The sequence below is a fragment of the Uloborus diversus genome, chromosome 2, assembly GCF_026930045.1.
Source record: "Uloborus diversus isolate 005 chromosome 2, Udiv.v.3.1, whole genome shotgun sequence".
NCBI classification, from domain to species: domain Eukaryota; kingdom Metazoa; phylum Arthropoda; class Arachnida; order Araneae; family Uloboridae; genus Uloborus; species Uloborus diversus.
Window position 1 is genome coordinate 32248452 of NC_072732.1, and position 26577 is coordinate 32275028.

Below are 26577 nucleotides of genomic sequence, written 5' to 3' on the forward strand. Positions count from 1 at the left end.
AGAATGGTTTGTGAAATAAAATATTCATTTAGCGAAGTTTGGCAGTGTTCTGAAATTTTATTCTGGTAACCCTCGCGATTTACTCACTTATAACGTCAGCAGCGAAAAACAAAACAACGACTGAAAATCGTTAAAGATTATTCTTTAAGAGAGAAAATAAATCAAAATTACGAAGGAAAAGAAAGTTACCCTATGTTTTTAACCATGCTATTTCAGAAAAAAGTATTTCTACGAAGTTTGATTTATACCGATTGGGCCGCGGAGCACCATTTTTTTAAAATGAAATTTGGTAAGTAATATGTACCAGTATTCAATTCTCCAAAACAGTACTTTTTTTTCTTGAAAAAAATGGATTCCTCAGAACAGCTATTATTTGAAAAAGTAAAAGTTGGCAATTTTGATCCTTTTTCTAAGAGATCTAGTAAACTTACTTTAAAAAGTAAGAAAATCAAACACGGCTTATTGCAAAGCTGAAAAATAAACTTTTATTTACGCATAAAAAGATATAATTTAAGTTAAGCCTAGCTAGAAATTCTCCGTTGTCAAGTCGTATTTCAAAATGTGCCACTTTCGCCATTTTAAGCATGAAATGTCGATGAAGGATGTATAGTAGGATGTTATTTTTTATCCTGTTGCACTTAGATATGCATTATGGGAGCACAGAAAGAAATAGTCTGATACTGGTTTTCCTTCATTGTAAAAAAAAAAAAATGCTTTAACTTAGGAAAAAAAGGAAAAATGGGTTTTTTCACTCCCGAAAAAAGACTGTGGAACAGGTGATAAATGTTTGAAAATGCTAAAAAAAGAAATTGCTACGTTGTAGTTCAAAACGAAACAAAACTGTCTTGCTATTCTAAAGCAATGAAGAGACATATAAGCCTTTGAAACAATACAATATTAACGTTTGCACGCTACTTAGAAGAGGCTAAAAAGACTGGATAATTACCTAATAAAATACCTTTTCACCAAATTTGATTACTAAATATATATATATATATATATATATATATATATATATATATATATATATATATATATATATATATATATATATATATATATATAAACCTAATTTTCCCTACAAACAGATGATGAAAGTAAGCCTATTTTTTAAAAAAAAGAAAAGTTATGTAGTATTAGACTCTAATGAGGCTATAATTACGCAATAGCAACGGGGTTTTAATTCCTCATTGTCTCTGAAACATCACGTGTTGTTCATTTGATTAGCCAGTGATGAGCTTGTACCTCATGTTTTTATGGTAAAAGAAGAATTTTTTCAAGACCATATCAAAAATGGGGAAAATGTTCATACATCAAGGAAATTTAATTGCAAGCCACTTAGAAATGTATAATTTTACAATCACAGTTGAATGAAATGTTTGCACAATCCTGAAATTTCTAGTAAACATTCTAAGAGCTCCAACTAAACTACAGGTGTTAAACATTTTTGTTAAATTATTATTTGTGTGAGTTTTACTTTTATCAGTATTTTTAATGATTTCAGGTCGTACTATGTAGAATCCATTACAAATTGAAAGAAAACCACGATAACAGTACAAGTAAAAAGGCAATTAAAAACAATTTAAATTAAACTTTTTCAAATTTTTCAGCGTCATAAGTAACCTACAGAAATTTTAAGGAATATTTTGTGTTATATTTTCAGTAATAAACATTTTTAAAGCTCTTGCATAAATAAACCTTTTTGAACATTCATAATTGCTTTCATTTGTGCGAAAAATCTTATCAGTATTTTCAATTTTCAAAGGTTTATATAATCTACGCCTTGGACTAACAGGACAGTTTTTGCTTCATTTTAAAGGGCAAGTCAGCAGCTTCTTACCGTAGAATGTTCAAATTTTTATCACCTGTTACACAGACCTTTTTTGCGGAGTGAAAAAGCCCACTTTTCATTTTTTTTCTTAAGTTTGAGCTTCTTTTTTTTTTTTTTTTTTTCATAATGAAGGACTACCAGTATCAGCCTATTTCTTTCTATGCTTCTACAATTCAAGTGTAAGTGCATCAACAAAAGAAAAATAGCCTCCTACTGTGTTTTAAAAGGCTTTAAACTATCCTAGAAAACCTTATTAAACGTTTGGGATCAACCATTTGATTCGCTAAAAACAGCTTTGTTTAAAATCATCATTTCCTTGCCCATCTTTACTCATACATAAAACCGCCACTCATATATAATACTTGCTACGCGATTTAAATTATTGCGTCTAAAAATCCATTTTATGTAAGCAGTGATGACAAAATACGAAATGAAGTGATGTCTTCGATTAAAAAAAAGTCCATAAAATTCGGCATGAAGTACAGGAAATGCCATTTTCAATCTATGATAGCTAAAATATTTAAACTTTTCCGTGACATGACGAAGAACAGTTGCAATTTTAGTTAGTTTAGGTGAATGAGGTATCTTGGCGCGATGAAATAGATTTTACTGTAAATAAATTTAGCCCATTTCTGACAAGAAAGCTTACTCTTCAAATAAGATAGAATTTTCCTTGCTTTCATATTTTATCGTCAGCTATATTGCTTACAGCAAGGATGCCATTTTAAATTTTAGAGTAAAATATATCACAAGTTCCGCTTTAAATTAGTGTTGAAAGACTAATTTGTGATGCCCTATGTCAGCTTCGCACTGTCTTAGAACAAATTTCTTCGGATAACTTTAAAGGATGTAATAGCAGACCTGTCGTTTAGAATTTTTCTAAGGGAGGGCGGACAAATCATGTATATTCAATACACATTTTATTGGAAAATAGCAAAAACCATGCCCTTTTATATGCAAAAAAAATGCAATGCCGGGGAAGGGAAAGAGCCTCTCCGACCCCGCAAGCTTGTAAACGAAGAAATTTTTAATTATAATGCGAATAAAGGAAAAGAATTTACTTCTGATTACTTCTTTCAAATATAATTTATATTGCTCTCTGATCTACTCAAAAAATAATTTAATTTTGAATAAATTAACTTTTCAAAACAAATTGAAACCTGTTTTGAGTTGATTAAAGTTTTAAGGCAAATAACGTCTAATGAACTTAAATGAGTCTAGTAGACTTCGACTCGTGAACGAAGATCTTAAAACACTTCTATAACCTTAGCAACCTTTAATTCTTGTAATAGTAAACTTCAAAAAGATTTTCAAAAGGTAGCTTCTTTTTAAAAAAGCCCAGACGATTCCGATGTAGAAAATTATCTACTGTTTACTGTTCATAGATTATTTTATCCCGTTGTCTTTTCGAAGCAAGTTCTTATCGATCTTAATCCTTGATAAATCTTATTTACCACTATTTGTATTCATGTGGCTGGTAAATATTGCATTTAAATCACTAATATATACCTAAAAATGACATTTTTCAAGCGAAATTGCATAACCTGTGGGTTTCGTGAGAAGAATATTAGCCTCTGTCTTAGTGAAATGGCTAAAAGAGCACAAAAACGTAATGAAAAACTTCGACGAAAATTCCACACCATAATTGCAGAGTAAAACCGTAAATGCAATTTTCTTTGTAGAAGATGCTCTAATTACAATGATGAATCCATAATCAAGGAACTGTAACTATCAGTTGGGAAGTTAACTTAGTGGTAAATTCCTCCCAAAAAACTAAAAAACTAATATAACTATCTACTGTGAAATTATATTAATGAATCTAGTAATATTTGTAAAAACTGACAGCTACCTGAAAATAACTTTTTTTTAAAAACCAGTTTGCACATATTATGCGTTTAATAAAAAATCACAGTTCGCCTCCATTTTCCAAAAATATATCCAATGTTAATGCATAAAGAAACGCAAAAGTCTAATGAAAACCTGCGACAAAAATTCTACAACACCGTAATTGAAGAATAGATCCATAAGACGCAATTTACTTCGTAGAATATGCTCTAATTAGAATGATGAATCCGTAGTCAAGGAACTGTAACTATCAGCTGGAAAGTAACTTAGTGGTAAATTCTTCCCGAAAAATTCCTAAGCCTAGCATTTTGCAACTGATTATGCAAAAGCTTACAACAGACACCTGCTGAGAAGGAGAAAAGATGTTCTGGCGAATAATAACTTCATCTTGTTTAGTTTTCAGCGTAGAAGAAGGTGCAATATGAACATAGAGGCGGATTTCGCTGGGCATGTGATGAAAAGGCGTTCTGAAATTTTTATGTGCTCTCGTCCTTGGAGTAAAAAATAGTTTTCGATTTTTCTACCTCTACATGAGTTTGCTAAGATGTAGTAAAAGATAGCCCGAGTAAGCTTTATTTATCAGTATGTTCCTGATAAATATATAGAACTGTGTGGCATTTTAAAAACTTTATTTAGCTCTATTTTTTGTGATTGAAATCGCCAAGTTGCATTGACTTCAGTTTTGGAGATTACATTCTTCGCATCCATAGTTTAAGCTATTGTAAGTTTTCTTGTAAACGATTTTTAAATAGGAAAGTAAAGACTTTTAAATGTCAAATATCAAAAATTATACCCTTAAGTTAGTTTACTCTACATATATTTTTTAGATATCTTTAACAGAAAAGAACGGAGGTAGTCCCTAAATTTTTCTCTACCACCCGGCGACCTCCCTCTACCTGCCTACAATAGGGCGCCCATGACTTCTTGTTTAAAAGCTTTGATTTAAAAAAATTTTTGTTTGTTTTAATGTAACCCCGTAAAACCAACTAAAATGCACCCTCCCACCTAAAAATGCCTGAAACGAATCAATTTTTTGTAGTGGGACTGAAAACGTATGTGAGGAAAACTGAATTTTGTAAAGTATGCAGATAAAGAAGACATAAACAGGCGTTTAAGTTAAAAGGAAAAGAAAAGAAGTATAGTTTGTTCCACTAGTGAAGAAATATACTAGATAAGGTATTCATTCATTTTTTTTTTTTTTACCTTCATGATAACAGATATCAAAAATTTGTAGACTTCAAGTTGCAATATCTTTTCCCGCTCGAATATTTCTTTGTCAGTTTTTCAACGGTGTTATTGCGAAGTTTAATGAAAATGCTGAACAAATGATTTCTCAGATATGAGAAAGAAAATCTTTGAAATAAATTCGGCCACATAGTTTTAAAAAGAAAAAAGATTGCTAAAATTATCCTGCATTTATTATTTTTTCTTTTTTGATTTTGCGGGATTTTTTTTTAAGACTAAAATTGAGTTTAGGAATAAAACGACATCCCACGACAAATTCACACTTTTTACCTTTTAAATGTTTTAAATGCAGAGGCTAGTAATCTTTTCAAATAATAAAGCTCAAAGTCTCTCTGTCTGGATGTCTGTAGGATGTCTGGATGTCGGTTGGATGTCTGGATCTCTGTGACGTGCATAGCGCCTTGACCGTTCTTCCGGTTTTCATGAAATTTTGCAAAAAGTTAGTTTGTAGCACCTCGAAGCGATTTTTCAAAAATTCAATTTTGTTCTTTTTCTATTCCAATTTTAAGAACATTTTACGGAGCAAAATTCTCATAAGATGGACGAGTAAATTACGAAATTATCATGACGTAAAATGGGAGAGCGAATGAACATCGCCAATCGGCTAGAAATTCGTCATCCATTATTTGTAAATATACAGGCGAACCGAATGACCTTTTAATTTTCAACTACGGGCAAAGCCGTGCAGGTACCACTAGTTTTAAATATAAATATTTTTATGTACTTTTACGCTAAGGCAATAGTACAGAATTCGAGAGTTTTTTTTTTTTTTTTTTTTTTCATTTTTAACTTCCAAATAAATTTCATTTTGGTGCAAAAAGTTCCTTATAACTGCTATGTACCAAACAAAGTGTATTTTGTCACATAAAAAATGTTGTTAGGATATTTTAAAATAAATTATCGTCATTATCATATTTTTCTATAAAAATTAATATTCACAGACAAGAAAAGAATGCATATTCAGAGTAGTAGTAAGCAGTTATCAGCTAGAAATCTTGTTAACTAGTGGTACCCGCACGGTTTTGCCTGTAATAGAAAAATTAAAGGTCTTTTGGTTCGCCTGTATATTTACAAATAATGTGTGGTGAATTTTCTCGCCAATTGGCTTGTACCCATGTTACGGTTCCACGTTATGATAATTTCGTATCTCGCCAATTGGCTTGTGCCCATGTTACGGTTCCACGTTATGATAATTTTTTAATTTACTCGTCCATCTTATGATATTTTTGTTCTTAAGAAATAATAATAGAAAAAGAATAGAAATTGAAATTATCATAACAAACATTACAATATGAAAAGAATAGAAGAATAGAAAAAGAACCACATCGAATTTTTGTAAAATCGCTTCGAGCTACACATCCCCATGCTACAAACTAACTGTGTGCCAAATTTCATGAAAATCGGCCGAACGGTCTAGGCGAGAGAACAAACAGAGATACTGACAAACAGAAATCCGGACAGAGAGAGTTTCAGCTTTATTATTAGTAAAGATAATTATCTTTTAGGAAAAAACGAAGCTCTCATATAATATTTTCACTCCGAATACCTGGTTCTCGTAGACCATAATTCCTTCAGCTGCAACATATCTTTCGAACTTCACACGATAATTCTTGACTAAGGCGCAGACTGCTTAATAGAAAGGGTTAACGTGACAAACACTCGGTTCCCATGACGACGGGGATCTTTGCGCTGCTCTCTTTTAATTGTCGTGCTATTCGTTAATCAGTGATATTGCGTCTACCTGTTACGACAGTGCAGTCTGAGTGCCTGGAAGAGAATAGAAATGCTATTCATGGTCATTCGAATTACGCGGAGATACACCTTTCCGCTCAAGATTTTCAACAAAGAGCCAGAAATTTCAAATTCACCTCTGAACGAAGTAACTTTAAGTATGATTATGTAAGACAATGCAGTAACTGAGACTGATAATTTGAAATAGGGTAACTGTACTCGCTTGATGTAGTTCTTATTAGTTTAATACACTATTTTTTATTCGTTTTCGAATTGTTTTTCCAAGACTTATTTTTCTACGCTTCCGACATTTATTTAGTTTGGTCACGCTTCAGATATTTATTTAGTTCTTGGTTAAAAAAACACTTTGAGGAAACAATCCGATTCAAAAATTCCTTCAAAATATCTTTGCTTAGTGTTCGACTTAAACTAAAATTTTACATTTTACAATGCATGATATTTTTCAGTTTTTTTTTTTTTTTTGTTTTTTTTTTTTGGCAAAAAACCCCCATAAAACAGCTCTTTAAAGCAAACTATTGTCGTTAGAATATATTAAAAGATAAATCTAAAAATATGCCAGATATTTATTCCTTTTGTTAATACCCTAATTTTACAAAATGTTCTTGGTTGAGATTACAAATTTAAAAAATGTTTTTGTATATTTAAACATGCTAACTAGTAGTTAACATGAAAAAATTACATAACCGAAGGGGAAAAGCATGTCAAAAATTATTCTTTAGACCGAGGTTTTGTAAAGAATTAGACTAGTAAATGATAATTAATGGCAAAACTAAACTTTAAGTAATGCAAAAGTATATTTTAAAATGGTATTCCAAATGTTTTTTGCCAAATGTTTAAGCTAGTAGATAATTTTTACTCCTGTTAAAAAAATATTTCTTTCGTGTAGATGATTCACCTTGAAAATTTGTTAGGAGCATTTGCGTTATTCAAAAAAAAAAAAAAAAAAAAGTCCACAGTTGAGGAATAATAATGAACTAATGTATTATCTTTTTATTAACCCATTAATGCCCAAATTATTTCTGCCGAATATATTTTAACGAATCTAATAAATTTGACTTATTATTGTCTCTTGAGAGTATATAACCTGAAATTAAAACATATTTTAAATTTATTTTAAAATTACAACCTGTCCTCATTTGAGGACGCTGGGCGTTCAGGGATATAAAATCTTCTTTGTAGAAGAAGTAAATAAACTTTGTTTTAACGTGCAAAAATGTGTGATTTGCATCTTATTTTAAGTTTTTTAAAAGAATTTCTTAAAATAATACTTAAATAGCTATACAACATGCACTCTAAATAAAAATTATAAATTGCAAAATTAATTCTTCCTCAAAAACTGCACCAGATGACAAAGAATTTTTAGCTGGTTGACCTCTTTCTACACGATTGCTTTGACTCTTTTTCAGATAAGCCACAGCGATTTTACGTCGAAAGTCCTTGATCGACATTTGTTTCTTAGTGTCCTTTTTGTCGCAGGGTCTTATAAAAAATATAAGCATTTACATCTGCCATGTCAATCATTCGGGTAAACAAACACCAATACCATTTCTTTCTCCTTATGGATATTGTGTGTTTTTCCAAGTACCAGTCATGCTGATCAACACCTCCCATAAACGTGTTGTATTCTCGTATTATCTTTGGTTGAGGGACAGACACTCTTTCTTTTTAAAGGGTGTAAGAATTACGGCTCATGCTTTTTTTTACTAAATCAATCCCCAAGTCCTCATGGTCGGACCAGTAGTCTCTTTCACAGGGCACTACGTGCTATCCAGAAAATATTAAAAATCCTATAAATTTCATCAAATCATTTTTAGATAGAGCATAGTCCGGAATATTTTTTATTTCAGCAGCATACCTAAGGGTTTCCCTTAGAATGAGGTCATAAACTTCTGGAGTAAAAAACTTTTCAAATGTTTCTTACTTAGTTGCCATATGTCTGTGTCGTCCCCTAAAAATTCATTTGCTATTATTTCTTCTTTCAATTTTGTGTACTGTGGTTAACTTTTTATCCAATTAACTTTTTTCTTCTTTTTTTTTTTTTTTTTTGGTTGGTGGAGGCATACCATAGTTCTCTTCTACATCACTATCGTCTTTATCTGCAATTTCAATCTCCACAGTACCAGTGATATCAGATTATTCCGGTAAATTTGTGCCTTCATCATCAATAACCTCCTCATCAGTGAGCTCATCAACTTCGGGGGGAATTGAAATTATGTCTGCTTCAATTTGTTCTGAGAACAAATGTTCGTGAGCTTCTTCAATTGTAAGAAATTTACGAGGCATACTATTTTATAATATTCGTGCGTAATTGGGATAACAATCTGAAAATAAAAAGAAAACTTATTTTTGATGTCTAAGGTGTTTTAAATCTAAACAGAATGTAAATTTGTGCTCAAAACCTCCAATCAAAGAAGAATAATTAGCGTCGGAAAAATTCTTCTGATTTTGCCTTCAACGCCCAGCGTCCTCAATTGAGGACAACAATATGTTATGTAATACATAAAACAAAAAATGAGCGGGGAAAGATTTAATTATATTTCATATGTTCAATACAACTCTAAAGGAAGGCAACTATAAATAATATTAAAACTTACCTTGATAATTTTCGATGTAAAAATTCAAAAAGAACAGGCATTTTTCGTAGCATTAGAAAAATCGAAAAATGACGATCCAAATAACAACACTAAAAAATAACCGCAAAAATGTGGAATTGGAATAGAATATCTATAGTGCTGTCATCTACCCTCAGAATAATGAAATTACAGTTTTAAGTTAGTTATAGAGCTTTTAAATAATGATTTATTGGCTGTCCTCAAACGAGGACAGTGGGCGTTAATGGGTTAATGCAATTCATGACGTTTCTTGATCTGAAATTGTCAACCGATATTTTTCTTCTTGCAAGTTTTACAAAGGTCCTTAGCACAATAAGGCATTGAATGTATTTTAAGTTTTATATACTTCTACTAATTTATCTTGTTATTTGGTGTAAAATGAAAAGATTGGGTTTTCAGTGTTGCGTTTTAACAGTTTAAAGAGGAGTCCATATAAGTGCAATGTTAAATTGGTAAACTTTTAGAGACTTTTTCTCAAAAGGTTTTAATGATAAAAATTTGCAACTTTTAGAGTGTTTTCAAGAGGTAACTAAGAGCCTACTAAAATGAAATTTGAAGGAAATCCTGTTAATTTTATAAATTATTTAATTTTAACCAATAGACACTTTTCTCTATATATTAAAAAATGTAAGGTCAAAGAAATTGTGAAAGGAAGTCTGTGGCGGCTCTGCGTCAGGAGATCCCATAGCACCTACAGCCTCGAAATTTTGTATAGAATTACTTCGAGCCCCAGAGGTTTGCCCTTGGAGTTTTTATTTTAAATTTCGAATTAGTTTTTTGTAATTAATTTTTTGAGCTAAAATAATTAAAATTGCCTGTTAAAGGGGTGAAACATTTTCCACACCCCTTAACGTTTGGTGTCATTTTTCCCTGCATCAAATAAGGCTTGTTCAAATTTCTCAATTAATTAGAATAGCAGATATAAGACTTAGGTAACTTACTGAATATACCTGCCTTGCCTGCAATATTCGAGTTGAACCGAACCATTGTTTCGGTCACTCGTCTGGTCAGTGCTAATTCTATGTTAGCAACCAGTTTGTTTGGCACTCCTGGCTTCCTTAAGAGGTTTCCCACCTCCAGCTCAGTTAGTCCTATGCCGGCCTGATGAGAGCTAATAAGCACGAAACTGCAGTCCTCGGCTGGAATTGACTGAGCTGGCGGTGTATTTCAAGCAGATATAAGAGTTTCTATTTTAGAGAAAAGTCCTGGGCTCGACTCAATTCAAGCCCGGAGCTAGAGAGCAAAATATATTTAGAGACAACGAATTTGATAGCGACTTTTCAAACATTCGAAACTGCCGTTCTGCAATGCTCGGGGGCCAAAGCAACTACATTTGTGCAAGTTGGTACAAGTTAGTTAAGATCCTGGGAACAGAGTGCTCTTTGGGGACATTTCGATAATTGGGAATCTGGCGCGGTCGTCTCATTTTTTGGCGTAAATAATTTTATTTTGGTAACCCTGCTGATTTATAGTAACCCTATGCGAATAGATGTTTCCGATCTCTTTGTTTTGATTTGCAAAGAAAAATACCTCTCGCGCAGGCGTTGGAGCCAAAAATTGACGCCAATGAAGAAAGATCGCCAGATTCCCAATTATCGAAATATCCCCTGCTCTTCAAAGCATTTTTTTTATATACCTTGGTTATGTATATTTCTATAAAGTTCTTTTCATCTTCAAGTGGAAGCGGGATAATTTATTTATTTTTTCTTTTTAAGCTTTAGGGTACGAACCACCCTTAACTAAGTATATCCCCCTCCCCCTTAAAGTGACTCTAGTATCAATTGGCAGAATAAACAGAATATGCATATACGCAAGCAAACTCGTGCACACATTTCAAGCAGATAAATCACAAATATGTATGTAAGTAACGAAGCAAGTATTTTTAAAACATATTTTTTCGAGAAACACCCTGTATTGTATTTGCCACGTGTAATTCAAATTTGTACTTTCCCTAATATATGCAGGAAAATAGAAACATCTTCCTCTCTCCTGTGACTGAGTTTCAAACGACAGATTTTTTAAACATATTTTTTCGAGAAACGCCCTCTATAGTATCTGCAACGTGTAATTCAAATTTGTACTTCTCCTAATGAATGCAGGAAAATAGAAACATCTTCCTCTCTCCTGTGACTGAGTTTCAAACGACAGATTTTTTTAAACACAATTTTTCGAGAAACGTCCTCTACTACAGTATCTGCAAAGTGTAATTCAAATTTGTACTTTCCCTAATATATGCAGGAAAATAGAAACATCTTCCTCTCTCCTGTGACTGAGTTTCAAACGACAGATTTTTTAAACATATTTTTTCGAGAAACGCCCTCTATAGTATCTGCAACTTGTAATTCAAATTTGTACTTTCCCTAATGTATGCAGGAAAATAGAAACATCTTCCTCTCTCCTGTGACTGAGTTTCGAACGACAGAACACACCAACCAACCATTAACGAAAGTGACCACTCTTGTTCTGATCGTAAATTATTGTCCCTGTAGGCTCTTCCCCAGTCCTATACGAAATTGTTTTTACAAGAAAAGTGGCTTTCGATGCTTTTTGCGAAACCTCCTGTGAGACTATTCCAGGCGCAGTGAATAATGAAAAAATAGCCACCTGCATCAAAAGGTAGCGATATACCTAGAGACTTAGCCATTAGATGTTGAATCAAAATAATGTTTTATGTATCATTTTTAATTATATAGATTATCGGCCGTTAAGGTTTTAGGACAATGTGAAAAAATCAAATTATGCGATTGGATTGTTAGAAAATATTTTATCTTCTTAAATATGTCTCTAAAGTTCATTTTTATGAAATACAAAGGAAAAGGAACAAAATAAAATGCTCCTAATTTGTATGAATGTTATGTATGTTGGGAACCTCCTCCCCTTAAAGGTAAACCCCGGCTGCTTACCTGAATTGTTTTTTTTATTTCATTAATGTTTTGCTCAAAGTCTGCAGGAAAGCCTTAAAATGCTCATACCCTGATAAACTTGTGACTAAAACATATGTGATGAATTTCTGAAATTTATATGATTAAACTTTCGAATTTGCTTTTTTCCAAGTTCAATTTTCCACATAGTTAAATTATTAACTTCAGCAAACCACTTAATAAATCTACCCCGTCTGCATTTTGCTAAAGCATTAAATCTGAAACTAAGGCACCGGATTTAAGAAGTTTTGATTTATTTTATGTTATTGCTGAAGGTATTGAGGATTATAAATAAGTTTTTGCAAATCTGTTGTGTGTGGATAATGAAAAAAATCATGAAGCATAATTACAGCTCAAAAAATTTAAAAAATTAATGCTCCAAAGCTTTCATAACATAAACAGAAAAGTAATGAGAAGTTTTAAAACAAGCTCTCTTACTCTTAAAAAAGGTATACTTATTATTTTGTTGATCGATTAATTTTTTACCTTACGATTACCTAGAAAATTACTTTTCATTCAAAAAAAAAGAAAAAAAAATAGGAAAACTAACAATATGAAAAACGAAAGTTTACTTTAGTTATAGAAAAAATTCTCCCTTTATATGTTTTGTTAATAAAAGGTCTGCGTAAACAACGTGAGGTATCTTCCTTTGAATATCTGAATAAACTTAGTTTTGGGTATGAAATTTTAAAATAACCTATTTACATCTGTTCAAAACTGAGAGCTGAATTTCTTAGAAATTCTTTTGCTCGAAACTTCGTTGCTTACTCAATAATGCATGCAATTTCAATTCGTCTCCCACTTTTTTTTTTGAATTACCGATCAATTTTTAATGCCAGCTTGTTCAAAATTAAAATTTTTTAATGAGCTTATTAACCTACAAAACTAAGATACATTTTTTAAATGAGTATTTAATACTTTATGCACACATCAGGATTAGATATAGTAAATTGGACGTACATTTTAAGAATCACAGATGAGATATTTTATAAAAGTAAGCGCTTCTTTTTCAAATCAAAAAGTAAAATGTGCAAATGAGGTGTCTTTGCTGCGATCTTTTGGACAAAAATACGTTTGTTCGAATAGGACTTTGTTCAGACAGATATTTCGACCGACACGCGTTTCCGCCAACTCAAATCCCTTCTTTCTAACTTCAACTGTTTCAACATTTTAAAATCATTTCATTTAATTTCTTTTAAACTTTTTTTTGCGATAGTTCTACTGTGTGATCATTGATTACATGGAAAGGCTAATATCCGGTTTATAGGCGGAAATGGACGTATCTATTAGTTTATAGGGATGTTAGTTGGTTTGTTTCAGATGCGCACTTTTGCCTCTACTATTTAGCCTTCGTTTTGTAAAAATGAAAATTTGCTCACAGCAACATTTTCTATATCTCAAGTATATTTGATTTATAGTCTCACGGCAAAAATTACATGATTTATTTATTCACAACTAAGTCTTGAGCTTACCATTTTGCTTTTACATTCCTGAACGAAATGAAAATATTTTATTTTCTTTTTGTTGTTTCCATGGTAACTATTTTTGTTTCCCCTTATTTTTGAGAATGCAATAAATGAATAAGGTACTAGTGACATTATAAAGCGTGTGCATCAAAATCCCATTGTTATTTTCCCTTCTCCCCTGCTGGATCCATTCAGATGGAATCGTCTTTACTTGGCACATTGTCAAATTACATACAATCCGTGGAAAACAGTAATATGTATTAAGCATTTTTCATGCCCTTTTTTCCTCTTTCGCTTACTTTTACGGGATAGTAGGCTAAAAAGAGCTTCTCAACCTTTCAGGCTCTGCACATTACTTGAACACTGCTTTCAGCTCACCTGCTCCTCACTGTCACGTGCTTTTAATGCAAGTAGTATGGTCGAAATTCGATATACTGCATTTGGTTAGGATATCTAAAGCTGGTTATCAAACAAAACTGTTGAAATTTTGTGCACAAAAAAAAAGTAAATGTTACTACACATATTTTTATTTTGACTGAATTATTTTAAGAGCATATAAAATCAAAGATTCGAGGAAGAATTAAATACAAATTAATTTGAAGTAATCTATGATCAACTTGAGTTTGACGTACAATACCAGTCACTTGATGCACTATATTAATGCATCGTCGATCCTACTTGAGTTTGACGTACAATACCAGTCACTTGATGCACTATATTAATGCATCGTCGATCCTTTTCCTTGACGAATTTTTGAATATGATGTCGTAGCTTTAACAAAGAATAACACTGGAGATCACGTTCAATGCTCAGCCTTGCTCAATACTTTACCTTAATATACTTGAAACCTAAAAAATAAAAGACTGTAACGTCAAAAATATTTACGTGTGACCACAAATTTGAGTAAATTAGAGGGCCATTTCACTGTATTTTGTCTAAATGTAGAGTCCTCAACGTGACATTTCTTTTGCCATAATTATCTAATTTATTGTTTGATTGGCACATTGTTTTATTTTGAGTTTGTGTATTGGTAGGAATAACTCAAAATAAAATGATACGCAAATCAAAAAGTGAATTAAATAGTTATGGCAAAAAGAATTGTAACGTTGTGGACTTTAAATTTGGACAAAATACTGTGAAATGGCACTATAGTTGATTTTACCACGTTTCTTACTTTTTTTTACATCTTAACACTTCCAGCAAATTTCTCCAGTAATCTTCCAGTAAACGCCCCGTAGGTTGAGAGCCCCTGACTTTAATAATATCACATCACAACGAATTGAGTTCGCCATTTAGGAATTAAAATATTTCTCTTTCTTTTCGATATCAACAATTTCCGAAAATAAACAACACAGATTTGGTGATTCGTTCATATTTATTAAGAATCAAGAGTCAGTTATTAAGATGTGCCGAGAATTCTTGTGCAATTCGGCGAAAAGGAATTTGTTCAACAAGAGCAGCCCCGTGCTAATTGCTCTCGAGATAGGAAAAGGGATCTTTGTTTATTCGTTCAACACTTTCATTTGGACAACTCTGGTTCGAATCTTATTCTGGAGGAGCACTTTCAAGGCGTTTTCCAACACTAATTAGAGGCTAAGATAATATTAGTATTGTTCTTAACACTAAATGAAAAGGCTCACGGAAACTTTGCTTGAAATGAAAGGCGTGGTATACATTATGGAACAGTTATTCTGAATTTTAACAACCCTTCAACTCAGAAATGTTTGTTCACTTGTCGTTTAAAAATATGTAAAAATAATTCAAAGTAAATAGTAGTACAAGGATGCACATGAAACTCAATTTTAGTAAGTAAAGCTAGAGGAGTTTGACCATTGTACAACAAAATAGTACAAAACACTCCAGTTATCAATATTTTGTAAAACTAATCATGTATGATTGTAACATCATTTGTTGTTTATTCATTTTCATTGCTATTCTGCTGTCACGCTTTAATGTAATGCAACAGTCGTAACCAGGGTCGCCAAACGTCTCGGATTTCAAGGGACAGTCCTGTATTCCGAAAAACTGTCCCGCGTCCCGAGGAATTTTCATACCGGACGGCTTAGGTCCCGTATTCTAGCCAATAACAATATTTTACAATACGAGGCATTATTTTATGGGGGGAAAATAAAGTAAAACAAAAAATGTGAAATAAAGAGCAATAAGAAAACCTTGTGGCAGTAAACGCAAAAATTATTTTCGTTATAATTTGGTTTTTGTTTTGGCGGCAGACCGTGAGGAGCTCTGCTCATTGACTAATGTTGGAAATATATCTCTGCGCATGCGTAGTCAATAGCAATGAAAACGATTTGTATACTTTGATCGGCGACAGTTTGTAATGTTTAATGCTTTGTTACGATTGAATTTTGTAGATTTATCATGAAGAGACGTTCTATGTCGGAAAGCACCCTTTAAAAATATACCACATCCAGTAATCCCCGCCCCCCTCTTCACACTATTAGAAGCCTGTCCCGTATTTACTGTTTTTAAATCTGGCAACTCTGGTCGTAACAGAGCCAAAAGGGAGTTTTTGTGAAATATGTCTTATTAAGGTAGGAGAGATTGCTCGCACGGGTAGGAGAAATTGCTCTTAATAATTATTATACAATTAAATTGTTAACTACGGTAATTACACTTACAATGATATTGTTGTAAGTTTTTTCTATACAAGCATCATTATAGTTGAGTTAATGTTTGACACTATTTATTAATGAATCAGAAAATGCACAATTTTTTTGAAAGGACGCAAATATTGTAGTTTAAGAAAAAAAAAATAAAGAAACAATACAAAGAATGTCAGAAAATTCATAAAATTGCAAGAAGTTGCTTTGGAACCCGTTTAACTTAAAATTTGTCCATTTTCGTTTTGCTACACTATGTCATCAATCAGCCGCGTAATCTCTCCTACCATGAAAATAAATAGGAACAGCGTGCCAACTCTCCTTCGCAGCAGATGTGCGAACGCTCCTATTTCTGTAGGAGAGATTGCGCAGCCTTTTATTAAACAGCCGCTGCTAGAATGAACTACCGGTGGTTAAGAATGTTCGTCTTGAACAGCAGCTTCATGGTAGACCGTTTAAACCAGAAAAGATTTAATTTATTGCTATGCTATAAAATGTATAGAAAAAGGTATGACAGAACAAGCATTTAGCTTAGTTGAATAATGCGAAATAGCGATATTTTATATTAAAATCAGCATTCACTTTCATCTGTTTAACTCAAATGTATGCTCTTCTACAAGTGCATGAAGTCCCTGCGTCCTTACTATATTCTCACCTCTCCCCTCTCCCCTTTTTGCGCAATCTCTTCTCCCAGCGTTATCTCTACCCCTACAAGATCTACTCCTACTTTAGTTTTTTCAGCGTAATTTTGAGAGAACAGAAAAATAATAAAACATGGATGAATTTCAAAATTTATGAAAAGGTATTTCAATTTAAAAAACCTGAAACTGCGATGCATCTAGAAAACGAAAGTTTACGAAGAGGATAACTAAAATAAAAGCAATTTTTTCAAATGTTTTTTCCTTGAAAGAAAAATTGGACTTAAACAGAAAAGTGTTCATTTTAGGGAACATTAGAGCTGAATAGTAATTTTTTTTCAGGAAACGCACAAAATACAACCATGAACCACTGTAAAAAAATGCGTAATTGATTGATCTAAACGCATACATAAAAGTAAATTAAGCAAAGCAGTGAAACTTTTTTTTTGCGCAAAAATTGTTGACATTCTCTTTTTATGAATATTTGACACATAACTTCTATTTTTGTTAAACGTGCATTAAAACATTATTATAATTACAAGCCAACTGAAATCCCACCCCTCAAAGGTGCCGCCATGGCCATCGTACTTAAATGTATTCCATTTATATATATATATATATATCAAAGCGTACACATTTTGGCAGGGTGGAACAATATCTATATTTCAATACCATCTACTTAGACTTTTTCCCATTAGGAACTTGTGTCAAGTTGCTAATGAAAAAAAAACTGAATAAGTAATCGCTCATTTGGTGTACAACAACTTAAATAAGCTACTCTCATTAATTACAAGTGTGTAGGTAAAAATTCTCATCTTCATGAATAGAAAAATGATGACATCATTCCCCACTGTACTTTGAAACCATTCTGTAATTTTGGTGTGCCAAATAAGGGTCCATTAAGTGGAAGAAAAGTTCTAATGCGATGAAAGAAACCACAGGGGAACTGTTGCTGATGCGAAAGCTTCTAAAGGAGCAATGACCTAGCAGACAATCTGGTAGAACACAAAAAAAAGAGAAAAAAGTCTTTTATATTCATCCTTTTCCTGTACTGCATACTAAATATCTATAAGAATTTTTGAGAGGAAAATAGTAGATAATGTTACATGAGCCTTGCAGTAAAACCTTTGACGAAATATTGTTTATAAGTCAACCAAGCTATACAAACAAAATGCTGTTTATCATTTTGGTAAATGTTTCCAAAATACACGAAGGTACAAATTTCGTTTTTTTAAGATTCGGACAGCAAAATTTGTTGTTTAATTTTAATTTTATGCCGATTAATTTGAGATTATATGCTATTTTGATGGTTTTCCGAACAGTAACGCAACTTTCTCAGAAACAGAAGATACCAAGCTCATCTCCGAAGTTTCTTAGTCCTTGATTTTATAAACACAGAATTTACTGTCTCAAGTTGTGCAACACTAATCAAGATGCCTAATAAAAAGATATCCTGGATTTCTCTTGATAAACATGAAAATATGGGCCACCAGTCTCAATAACTTTCTCTTTTGCCCAGGATGCTTTTTACTGGAAAATGTCATACTAATTGGCACAGTACACATTTGCCGCACAAATACTTGAGCATCTTCCATCATTAAATCAGAGAAAACCAAAACAAAGAGTAAATGGTTAAAGTAAAATTTTTTTGAGATTATTTTTCTGGAAAAACGTTTTGTTTATTTAAGTATAAGAAAATGTTTGATTTGTAATTGTATTTCTTTCTATGTTTTTATTGACACATTAACCAATCACTATTGAACACAAAATCGTACAGTAACTATTCCTGCCTTCAGTGAACAGTCGTACAGGGTAACTTTGAGTTCTTCTGCTGAACTTAGTGCTACAGCAAATGTTTTAAGGCATTCAACTTTAGAAATTAAATAAATTAATAAAAAATAAAGAAGATGAAGATTTGGTACTACATTTTCCTGGTTAGGTCATTAACTAAGTTTTTTACTCCTTATTTTAGGGGGGGGGGTTGCCAGTATTAAACACAGCTCATTGCCTAACAAACATCCTAAAGTTACTGCTTGGAAGCTATTTTTGATGTTGCTGGAAGTGATATTCCTGCATTGTAATATTCTATTCAATATCGTAAATAATAAAGATCTTGTGACGTTGTGAAGTGAAAAAGGGACCATATTTAAATGTTTAGAAATTTTACTTTGCTTCATTAAAGTTCCACTATTTTTCTTAAACTAATTTATTTTGCATCCCATTCCTGACGTAGCTCAAAGTTACCCTCGAAAATGTTTAACTTTAAGTCCTTATTAATTTAAACTGTTCCATTTGTGATCCTGGAATCACCCGTAAATTGATTTCCTAATTACTATTGTTTTACATTGGCTAACTAGTATGTAATAGTATAGGAGAATTTCTTTCATTTTATTCCAAAAACTACAAGGGCAATGGGGGTTTTAAGGGGATTAATAGGGTTTCATTCACTGTAGGAGAATGTGGGGCAAAGTGAAATGGTTAAGATGACCGAGTGTTTCAAAATGAACAAACCGGAAATTTGTTTTGAAAATTTCATTACATAAAGAAAGAACATTGCATTTTATAATAAAATTTGTGTTAAAACTGTATTTTATATTTTAGCAGTAAATTTGAGTCTTCAAAAAAAAAAAGTGGAAAATGTTCATTTTTTTTTTCATGGGGCAAAGTGATAAATAAAATATTTTTTTTCTAATGAAATACTTTCTATTCAATTATAAAACATATTATTGATCAAAAGAATCGGTAAATAAAAGGTTTAATGAAGAAATGAAAATATAAACGAATAATTAAATGAATAAATCAATTAATATATGAAGAAAAATAAATGAGCGAGTAAAAGATGAATGAGAAAGAAAATAAGGAAATAAATGAATGAATAAATGAATTACCAAATGAAGAAATGTAAATGAATCAATTAATAAATGAAAACGCAAGTGATTTATATTAAATTTTTGAGTGAGTAAACGAAACAAAAGGGGCAACCCTTTCACTTTACCCCGTATGAACTTGACGAATTTTACAATTTATTTGAAATACAAATTTGCTTAATATTAACTAAATTAATACTGCATTGAATATTAGGAGGTCTTAATTAATATTTAAAATGTTAATAACAACAACTTTTTCATTTTATAGTGACAAAAATATTTTTTGACTTACAAAATATTACAATATGAGTACCATTTTTTAAAAATTGCTTATATTACCAAATGTTTTAATTTTCGGCGTTATTTATTTCCTGACTGGAATAGACTACATATGGTACTATATAGTTAAAATAATACTAGATAGGTGGCGTTAAAAGCGGTGTCAATATTTGACCATTTCACTCTGCCCCATGTTCCCCTCCTATTTTAATAGCCATAAGCCCTGAGCTCATCAAGGGCTTATGGCTATATCAGCATACATTCAACATATATTTACTTTACTTTTTTTACAGACATTCCTCTAGCAATGAGCGTGTGGCTTCCATTCACTCTGTGGACCGTTTTCACATCCAGCCTTCTGTTGTGCAGCGCGGGGCACACCAGTTACGATTCTGAAGATGTAAAGCGGGACTGGCCGAGGGAGGATTCGAGTCAAGGGTTCCCCCTCTTCGATAAAGAAGGTGATGATGATCTCGTAGAATCTTCTCCCAGCCGAGGCCAATATTTCACCGAGTGGAGGGAAGCAATGCCAAGGAGTGGATATTTTGACAAAACAGGTAAGACGAGAAATGTATTGAACATTATTTTTATTATCTTTTGACGAAGAACTTTTTATTTGATCCCTAGCGCGTGTAAGCGTACGTGCCATTGTGCGTGCTCCCGCGCTAGCGCGTGTAAGCGTACGTACCCTTGTGCTGGCTAGCGCGTGTAAGCGTACGTACCCTTGTGCTAGCTAACGGGCTAGCGCGTGTAAGCGTACGTACCCTTGTGCGTGCTAACGGGCTAGCGTGTGTAAGCGTACGTGCCATTGTGCGTGCTAGCGCGTGTAAGCGTACGTACCCTTGTACGGGCTAGCGCGTGTAAGCGTACGTACCCTTGGTGCTAGCTAGCGGGCTAGCGCGTGTAAGCGTACGTACCATGGTGCGTGCTAGCGCGTGTAAGCTTACGTACCTTTGCGCGTGCTAGCGGGCTAGCACGTGTAAGCGTACGTACCATTGTGCGTGCTACCGCGCTAGCGCCTGTAAGCGCACGTACCTTTGTGCGTGCTAGCGGGCTAGCACGTGTATGCGTACATACCATTGTGCGTGCTACCGTGCTAGCGCGTGTAAGCGTACGTACCTTTGTGAGTGCTAGCGGGCTAGCGCGTGTAAGAGTAGGTACCATTGTGCGTGCTATCGTCACGTTAACAAAAGTTGCAATGGATGTATAGAAGTTCGATATTTTTCACCGGCTCACATATGCATACTCGGTGTGTAATTGAGGTGTATAGAATCACAAACGTCTCATTTGGAAACCAAAAATGATGAAGTCGTACCCCGATGGTTTTCCAATCAAAAATCAATGTCTCTTTGAAAAAAATAAAGCGGGCAGTGCGGATATGTTTTCTGCCTCTTCAGTAAATTTTTTAAAAATTTATTCAGCTGTTTTTGAATCCATTTTCAAACATTTTACTGGAGAGACAGAAAACATATTCCGCTGTGCTCACTTAGTTTTCGTCTTAACATCCATTGAGGTACGATGTGGAAAATATCCATACAAATCCTTAAGTATGCCTGTGCGCAAGAGGGTGCTTATCGTTTATGCAAATTTCCCACCAGGAACTTAACTGTCTGTTCAATTTCGCTAGATATCTGTCTGTCTTGTATCGTAGCTTCGATACCTTTGATGTTGGTCATCTCGTGGCAGGTTTCGTCAGCAAGGGCAACTTGGAAGCCTTGCTTGTAGAACTGAAATGAAGTTAATTTATGTTTTATAGATAGTTGCCTTAGCGTTTTCTTTATACGACTTCATAATTTTCAGTTTCTAATAGCAGTATTGTATAATTATTTCTACATAAGAATAATAATTATAATTGAGTTGGTTTTGAGATCAATCGAACTTTTTTTCACTTTTGATAAATTTTCTTCCAAATTTTCAATTAAGTACCAAATGGATCTCAGCTTTATCTTGGGAGTAAAGTAAGCATTTATTACAAAAGCGTTGATACTACCCGAATGCTTTTGCAGTGACTGGTCGTTAGAAGCTTGGGTTTGCCAGTTTTGTAATAAAACCTAGTTTTGACAGTGATTTTCAACTCAACTGAAACGTATTCGTTTCAAATCACTTATTAGAGTTGAACTTTCGACAAGGAAGTATCAATTTATGAAATAACAGAAAAACTTTTGAAAGTTAATGGATTCACATGATTTCGATACTAAACACCACAACAAATTTTGTTTCATTTGTGTAATTTCTACAGTTTTTTTTTAGTTAAAATATAAATGTTGTCAGAGGTGCAATACTTTTTTCTTAAAGATATAATAAAATCAAAGTTATAAAATCATACATTTTCAAAAATAATGCATTCACGCTTTGCAAGAATAAAAGGAGTACCTGTTTGGCTGCAGAAAAAATAGGTTCTTTGTAGCCTCAAAATACGTGTATCCTATCATTTTGCAAACTGTGCACTTAGATAACGTTGACCTGATCATTTGCAAGCGTTTTTGACATAAGTCTCTTTTTGTAAAAACGGATATGTTAAATGTTGAAATAATGTTAGCACCAAATCAATCCAAAGGGCATAGGAAAAGTTCCAAAGACTCTAGTGTACGAGAGCATAAACTTACACGTAAATCCCAAAGACAATATGCTGAATCTATATATTTTGTGTCGGGCAATTTCCGCAAAATATTTAGTTTGCAAGCGTAAAGTTAAATCTGATCTCGACATCAATGAAGATAAAATACATTTTATAGAAAATATTAATATTTTATTTAAAGTATCGTTTATTAAATATTTCAACATACAAACAGTACAAATAAAAATCGATTTTACTTTATTCGCTTTGCAATTGTTAGATACGAATCAAAGGAGGTTACAGCAAATTAAACGCATAAAAATATAGCAAAGATCTACTTTCAACACAGTTTTGCAAAGAGAGGTTTCTATAAAACTGATATAATATTCGCGGCAGACTGGTGTAAAAAATGTATTGAAAGCTTTTTTTAGGCAGTTTTGACAGAGAGAAGTAAATATAAAATTATTTTACTAACTTATATTTTTATGTGTAATTTGATAATAGTATTAATTGAAAAAGCAAGCTAGAATGCCTGAAATTAAGAACATTCCTATAACTCATGATTTTCCTTAGTGACATCAAAAATATTTCATTAGTACCTACTTAAATTGTAGGTAAATGGGATTGTATTTTGTACCATGTGTTTTCCAGCCATTCCGACATTACTTGGTAGCAATAAAATTCATGAAATGAGATTAAAGTGTACTTTATTTGCAAGCACTTCGCATAGTTCAAGCTAATTAATGAAAGAGGAATATATTAAATTAAACGTCTGAGTCAGAAATTGTAACAAATTAAATAAGAAAGCATTATAAAGTTTTCATGAACAACTTTGTTTGGCAAACAGTGCATACTATTATTTAACTTGAGTGAATTAATATCTTCTGTAAGATAAATTAATGTTTCAGTTACAGTAAATAAGTTTAAGTAATTTCATTTTGAAACAGTGAAGTTGAATAAAAAGAAGAGGGCTGACAGGCTTAAAAAGTAATATAAATTTTTCCTAGTTACATAAAAATAGTACTTAATATCTACTCAGTTAGTTTCATTACAGAAATAAAATAGCTAAAGTAACAGCGACTTACGATAAGAAGGATAATGACAAAGGACTTTCAGCATTAGAGTAACACCACCGTAGTAAAATAAAGATGATATCCCCTCAGTTTTGCCGTTACGAAATTTCCTGATCCCCTGTTTTTCAGTTTCAATATTTCCTTTCGATTTATTTACGGGGGGAGGATATTTAAATATCGGCGAAACTGGGGGGGTAAACCATAAATGTATGATATAAAAATTGAAAAGGAAGAAAAGTACAGTCGAACCTCCATATATCAAACTTCCACATATCAAAATTTTCTATACATCGAAATCTCAGCAAATTTCTATGTCCATTACATAGAAAAATTGTTTCTATATATCGAAAAAATCTCTATATATCGAAATTTTTTTCGAGACATTCGTAGATTTTTTTTTCTTCCATATTTAACTGTTTGTCTCATGAAAACTGAAGGTTACGGGAGAAAATTATGTTCCCTATAGGTTGCTATGAAACTAATAAGGAATCTGGGGTTGAGGGGTGTGTAGATAAGTTGTTGTTCTGTTCTGGAGTTCTTAAATTCCCTCAAGTTTATTTCAAATCTTAGTTTTTAACCAGTAACACTGTAAAATGAGTTTCAAGTTATCCCTTTTCTCAGTTGATTATCATTCCTAGTCTTTTAAGCTTCAGTAAAAATCATTCAAGTTAGGTAGAGTGTGATTTTTTACTTTTCTCTCGATTACATCGTCAAAACGAAAATCCCCTAATGTTGCGGATCAAGTTGAATTGCCGAAGAATGAAGATGTATGAAAGCGCAAAAATGTAATTTCTGTTAATTTTTTAATTATTAATTTTCATTTAATCCGATGCTCGTAAAAAATTAGAAATAGGGTTTCATACACAAAAATTTGCTTTAATTTTAATGTTTTAGGAGATTTTTATGATAAAATAAGATAATTTCCATACATCGAAATTTCTATGTATTGAATTTTTTTCCGGCAATTTGCAACTTCGATATATAGAGGTCCGACTGTATTATTGCAGCGACGCTGCTAAGATTTCGAAAAACTTTTCGATTTACTATTCGTTTGACGACTGGAATACTTATCAGAACAAAAGAGGCAGTGAGAAGCAAAGATATATACGTGGCTTTTATAAAGTTTTGAGTAAAATGCGTTTAAAGTTCAAATCCTAGGTAGACTTCAATTGATTTTTTCCTTCTAAATCATGCTGCACAGCAGCACCTACCAGGGCTACTTGTACCATCTCTTGCTCCAAAACAGAGGAGAGGTTCTCCTATTACTCGTACTGGTTATCTCCAAATTTTTAATTTTTGCACTTACATCCCTTTGCTTCTTACTGCCTTCAATAAAATTTATTTTCCCATACCTATCCATGTTAACTGAATTCTTCTACTTTTACCATGTCGTATTATTTTTCATTGAATAAAATATTTTAAAGTCAAACATTCCCCCAACATTCCATTAAATTAGAGCTTATTAATGTATTATAAATTTAAACAAAACGTTTTTGTAAAAAAAAGCAGTCGAAAACTTTGTACCGTGGAATAAGTAAAATGGCACAATGTGTATAATGTAAAAATAAAAGATTGTTTTTTTCACTTTACCTTATTTTGTTTAACTTTTATTTGAGGTAGTGAGAAGCAAAGGAATGCAAGTGCCAAAATTAAAAATTTGGAGATAACCAGTACAAATGGTAGGTGAACCCCTCCTCTGTCTTGGGGCAAGAGATTGTACTAGTAGCCCTGGTACTGTCCGACCTCGAAAGCCGCGACTAGCACCGTTGAACGGTTCTATTTTAAAAAGGAGTGAGAGCTTGAGTAAAAAAAAAAAAAAAAGCCTCAACTCAAACCAACACTTCAAATAAACGAATCCAACGGAAAACAAAACGAAACAAAAATAAATAAAACCCCTCCCATTCGTTATCTCTCTCATCAATATCTCCCCTATTTTGATAAAATCGGAAGAGACCTGACGCATGCGCAAATTCGAGGAAGGTCGCGGTTTAAAATATCAAACAGTAGGTATTGCTGTATAGCATGATTTAGAAAAAAAATTCAATGAAAGCCTACCTAGGAGTTATCTTTAAATGCGTTTTACTCGAAACTTGAAATAGTACACTTGCATCCCTTTGCTTTTCACTGCTTCATTTGTACTTTATACACATTGTGTCATTTTACTTAAAACACTTTTGATATGTATTTTAAGTTCTCAGAAAAATTGTTCTTTTGAATTCCAATTGAGTCTGAATCCTTTTTGAAATGAAAGAAAGTTATCAAGATAGATAATATATATATATATATATATATATATATATATATATATATATATATATATATATATATATATATATATATATATATACATATATATATATATATATATATATATATATTATATATATATATATATATATATATATATATATATATATATATATATATATATATATATATATAGAGAGAGAGAGAGAGAGAGAGAGAGAGGAGAGAGAGAGTTAAAATACATTTTTGGCTTATATATTCATATTATTTTACTTAAAAGTACCAGTATAGGCGTTCGCCTGAAAAACAAAAGATAAAACCGTTAATCTGTGTAAAATTATAAATTAAAAGTCGGTTTCTAACAACTAAAATAATGGCCAAAATATTTTTAAAAGAACCTTAAAGTTGACTGCAAGTTGAAACTGAACAAAGTTCAAATGAAGGGATTAATTTTTAACAATTACTTGAAATCAATAATGTTTTCCGTTAAAACCGACGCAAAAATTTCCAGAAACAGTGAGTGATTACTTTTTAAAGTATTTTAAAATGAAAAGTATGAAGGGGAAATGAAAATTCTTGTGTTATGCTGCAACAATTCTTTTGTTGCAAAATCGGCCAAAAAA

General features: G+C 32.3%; 1 protein-coding gene across 1 annotated transcript in view; it reads left to right on the forward strand.

Annotated features, from left to right (window-relative positions):
• LOC129216955 (uncharacterized) overlaps positions 1–26577 on the forward strand; it is a 169687-nt gene that overhangs the window by 120904 nt on the left and 22206 nt on the right. Inside the window, exon 2 of the mRNA XM_054851178.1 lies at positions 20371–20634. Within this exon, the coding sequence (XP_054707153.1) occupies positions 20385–20634 (250 nt within the window). The 5' untranslated portion in view covers positions 20371–20384. The remainder of the gene's footprint in view (positions 1–20370; positions 20635–26577) is intronic.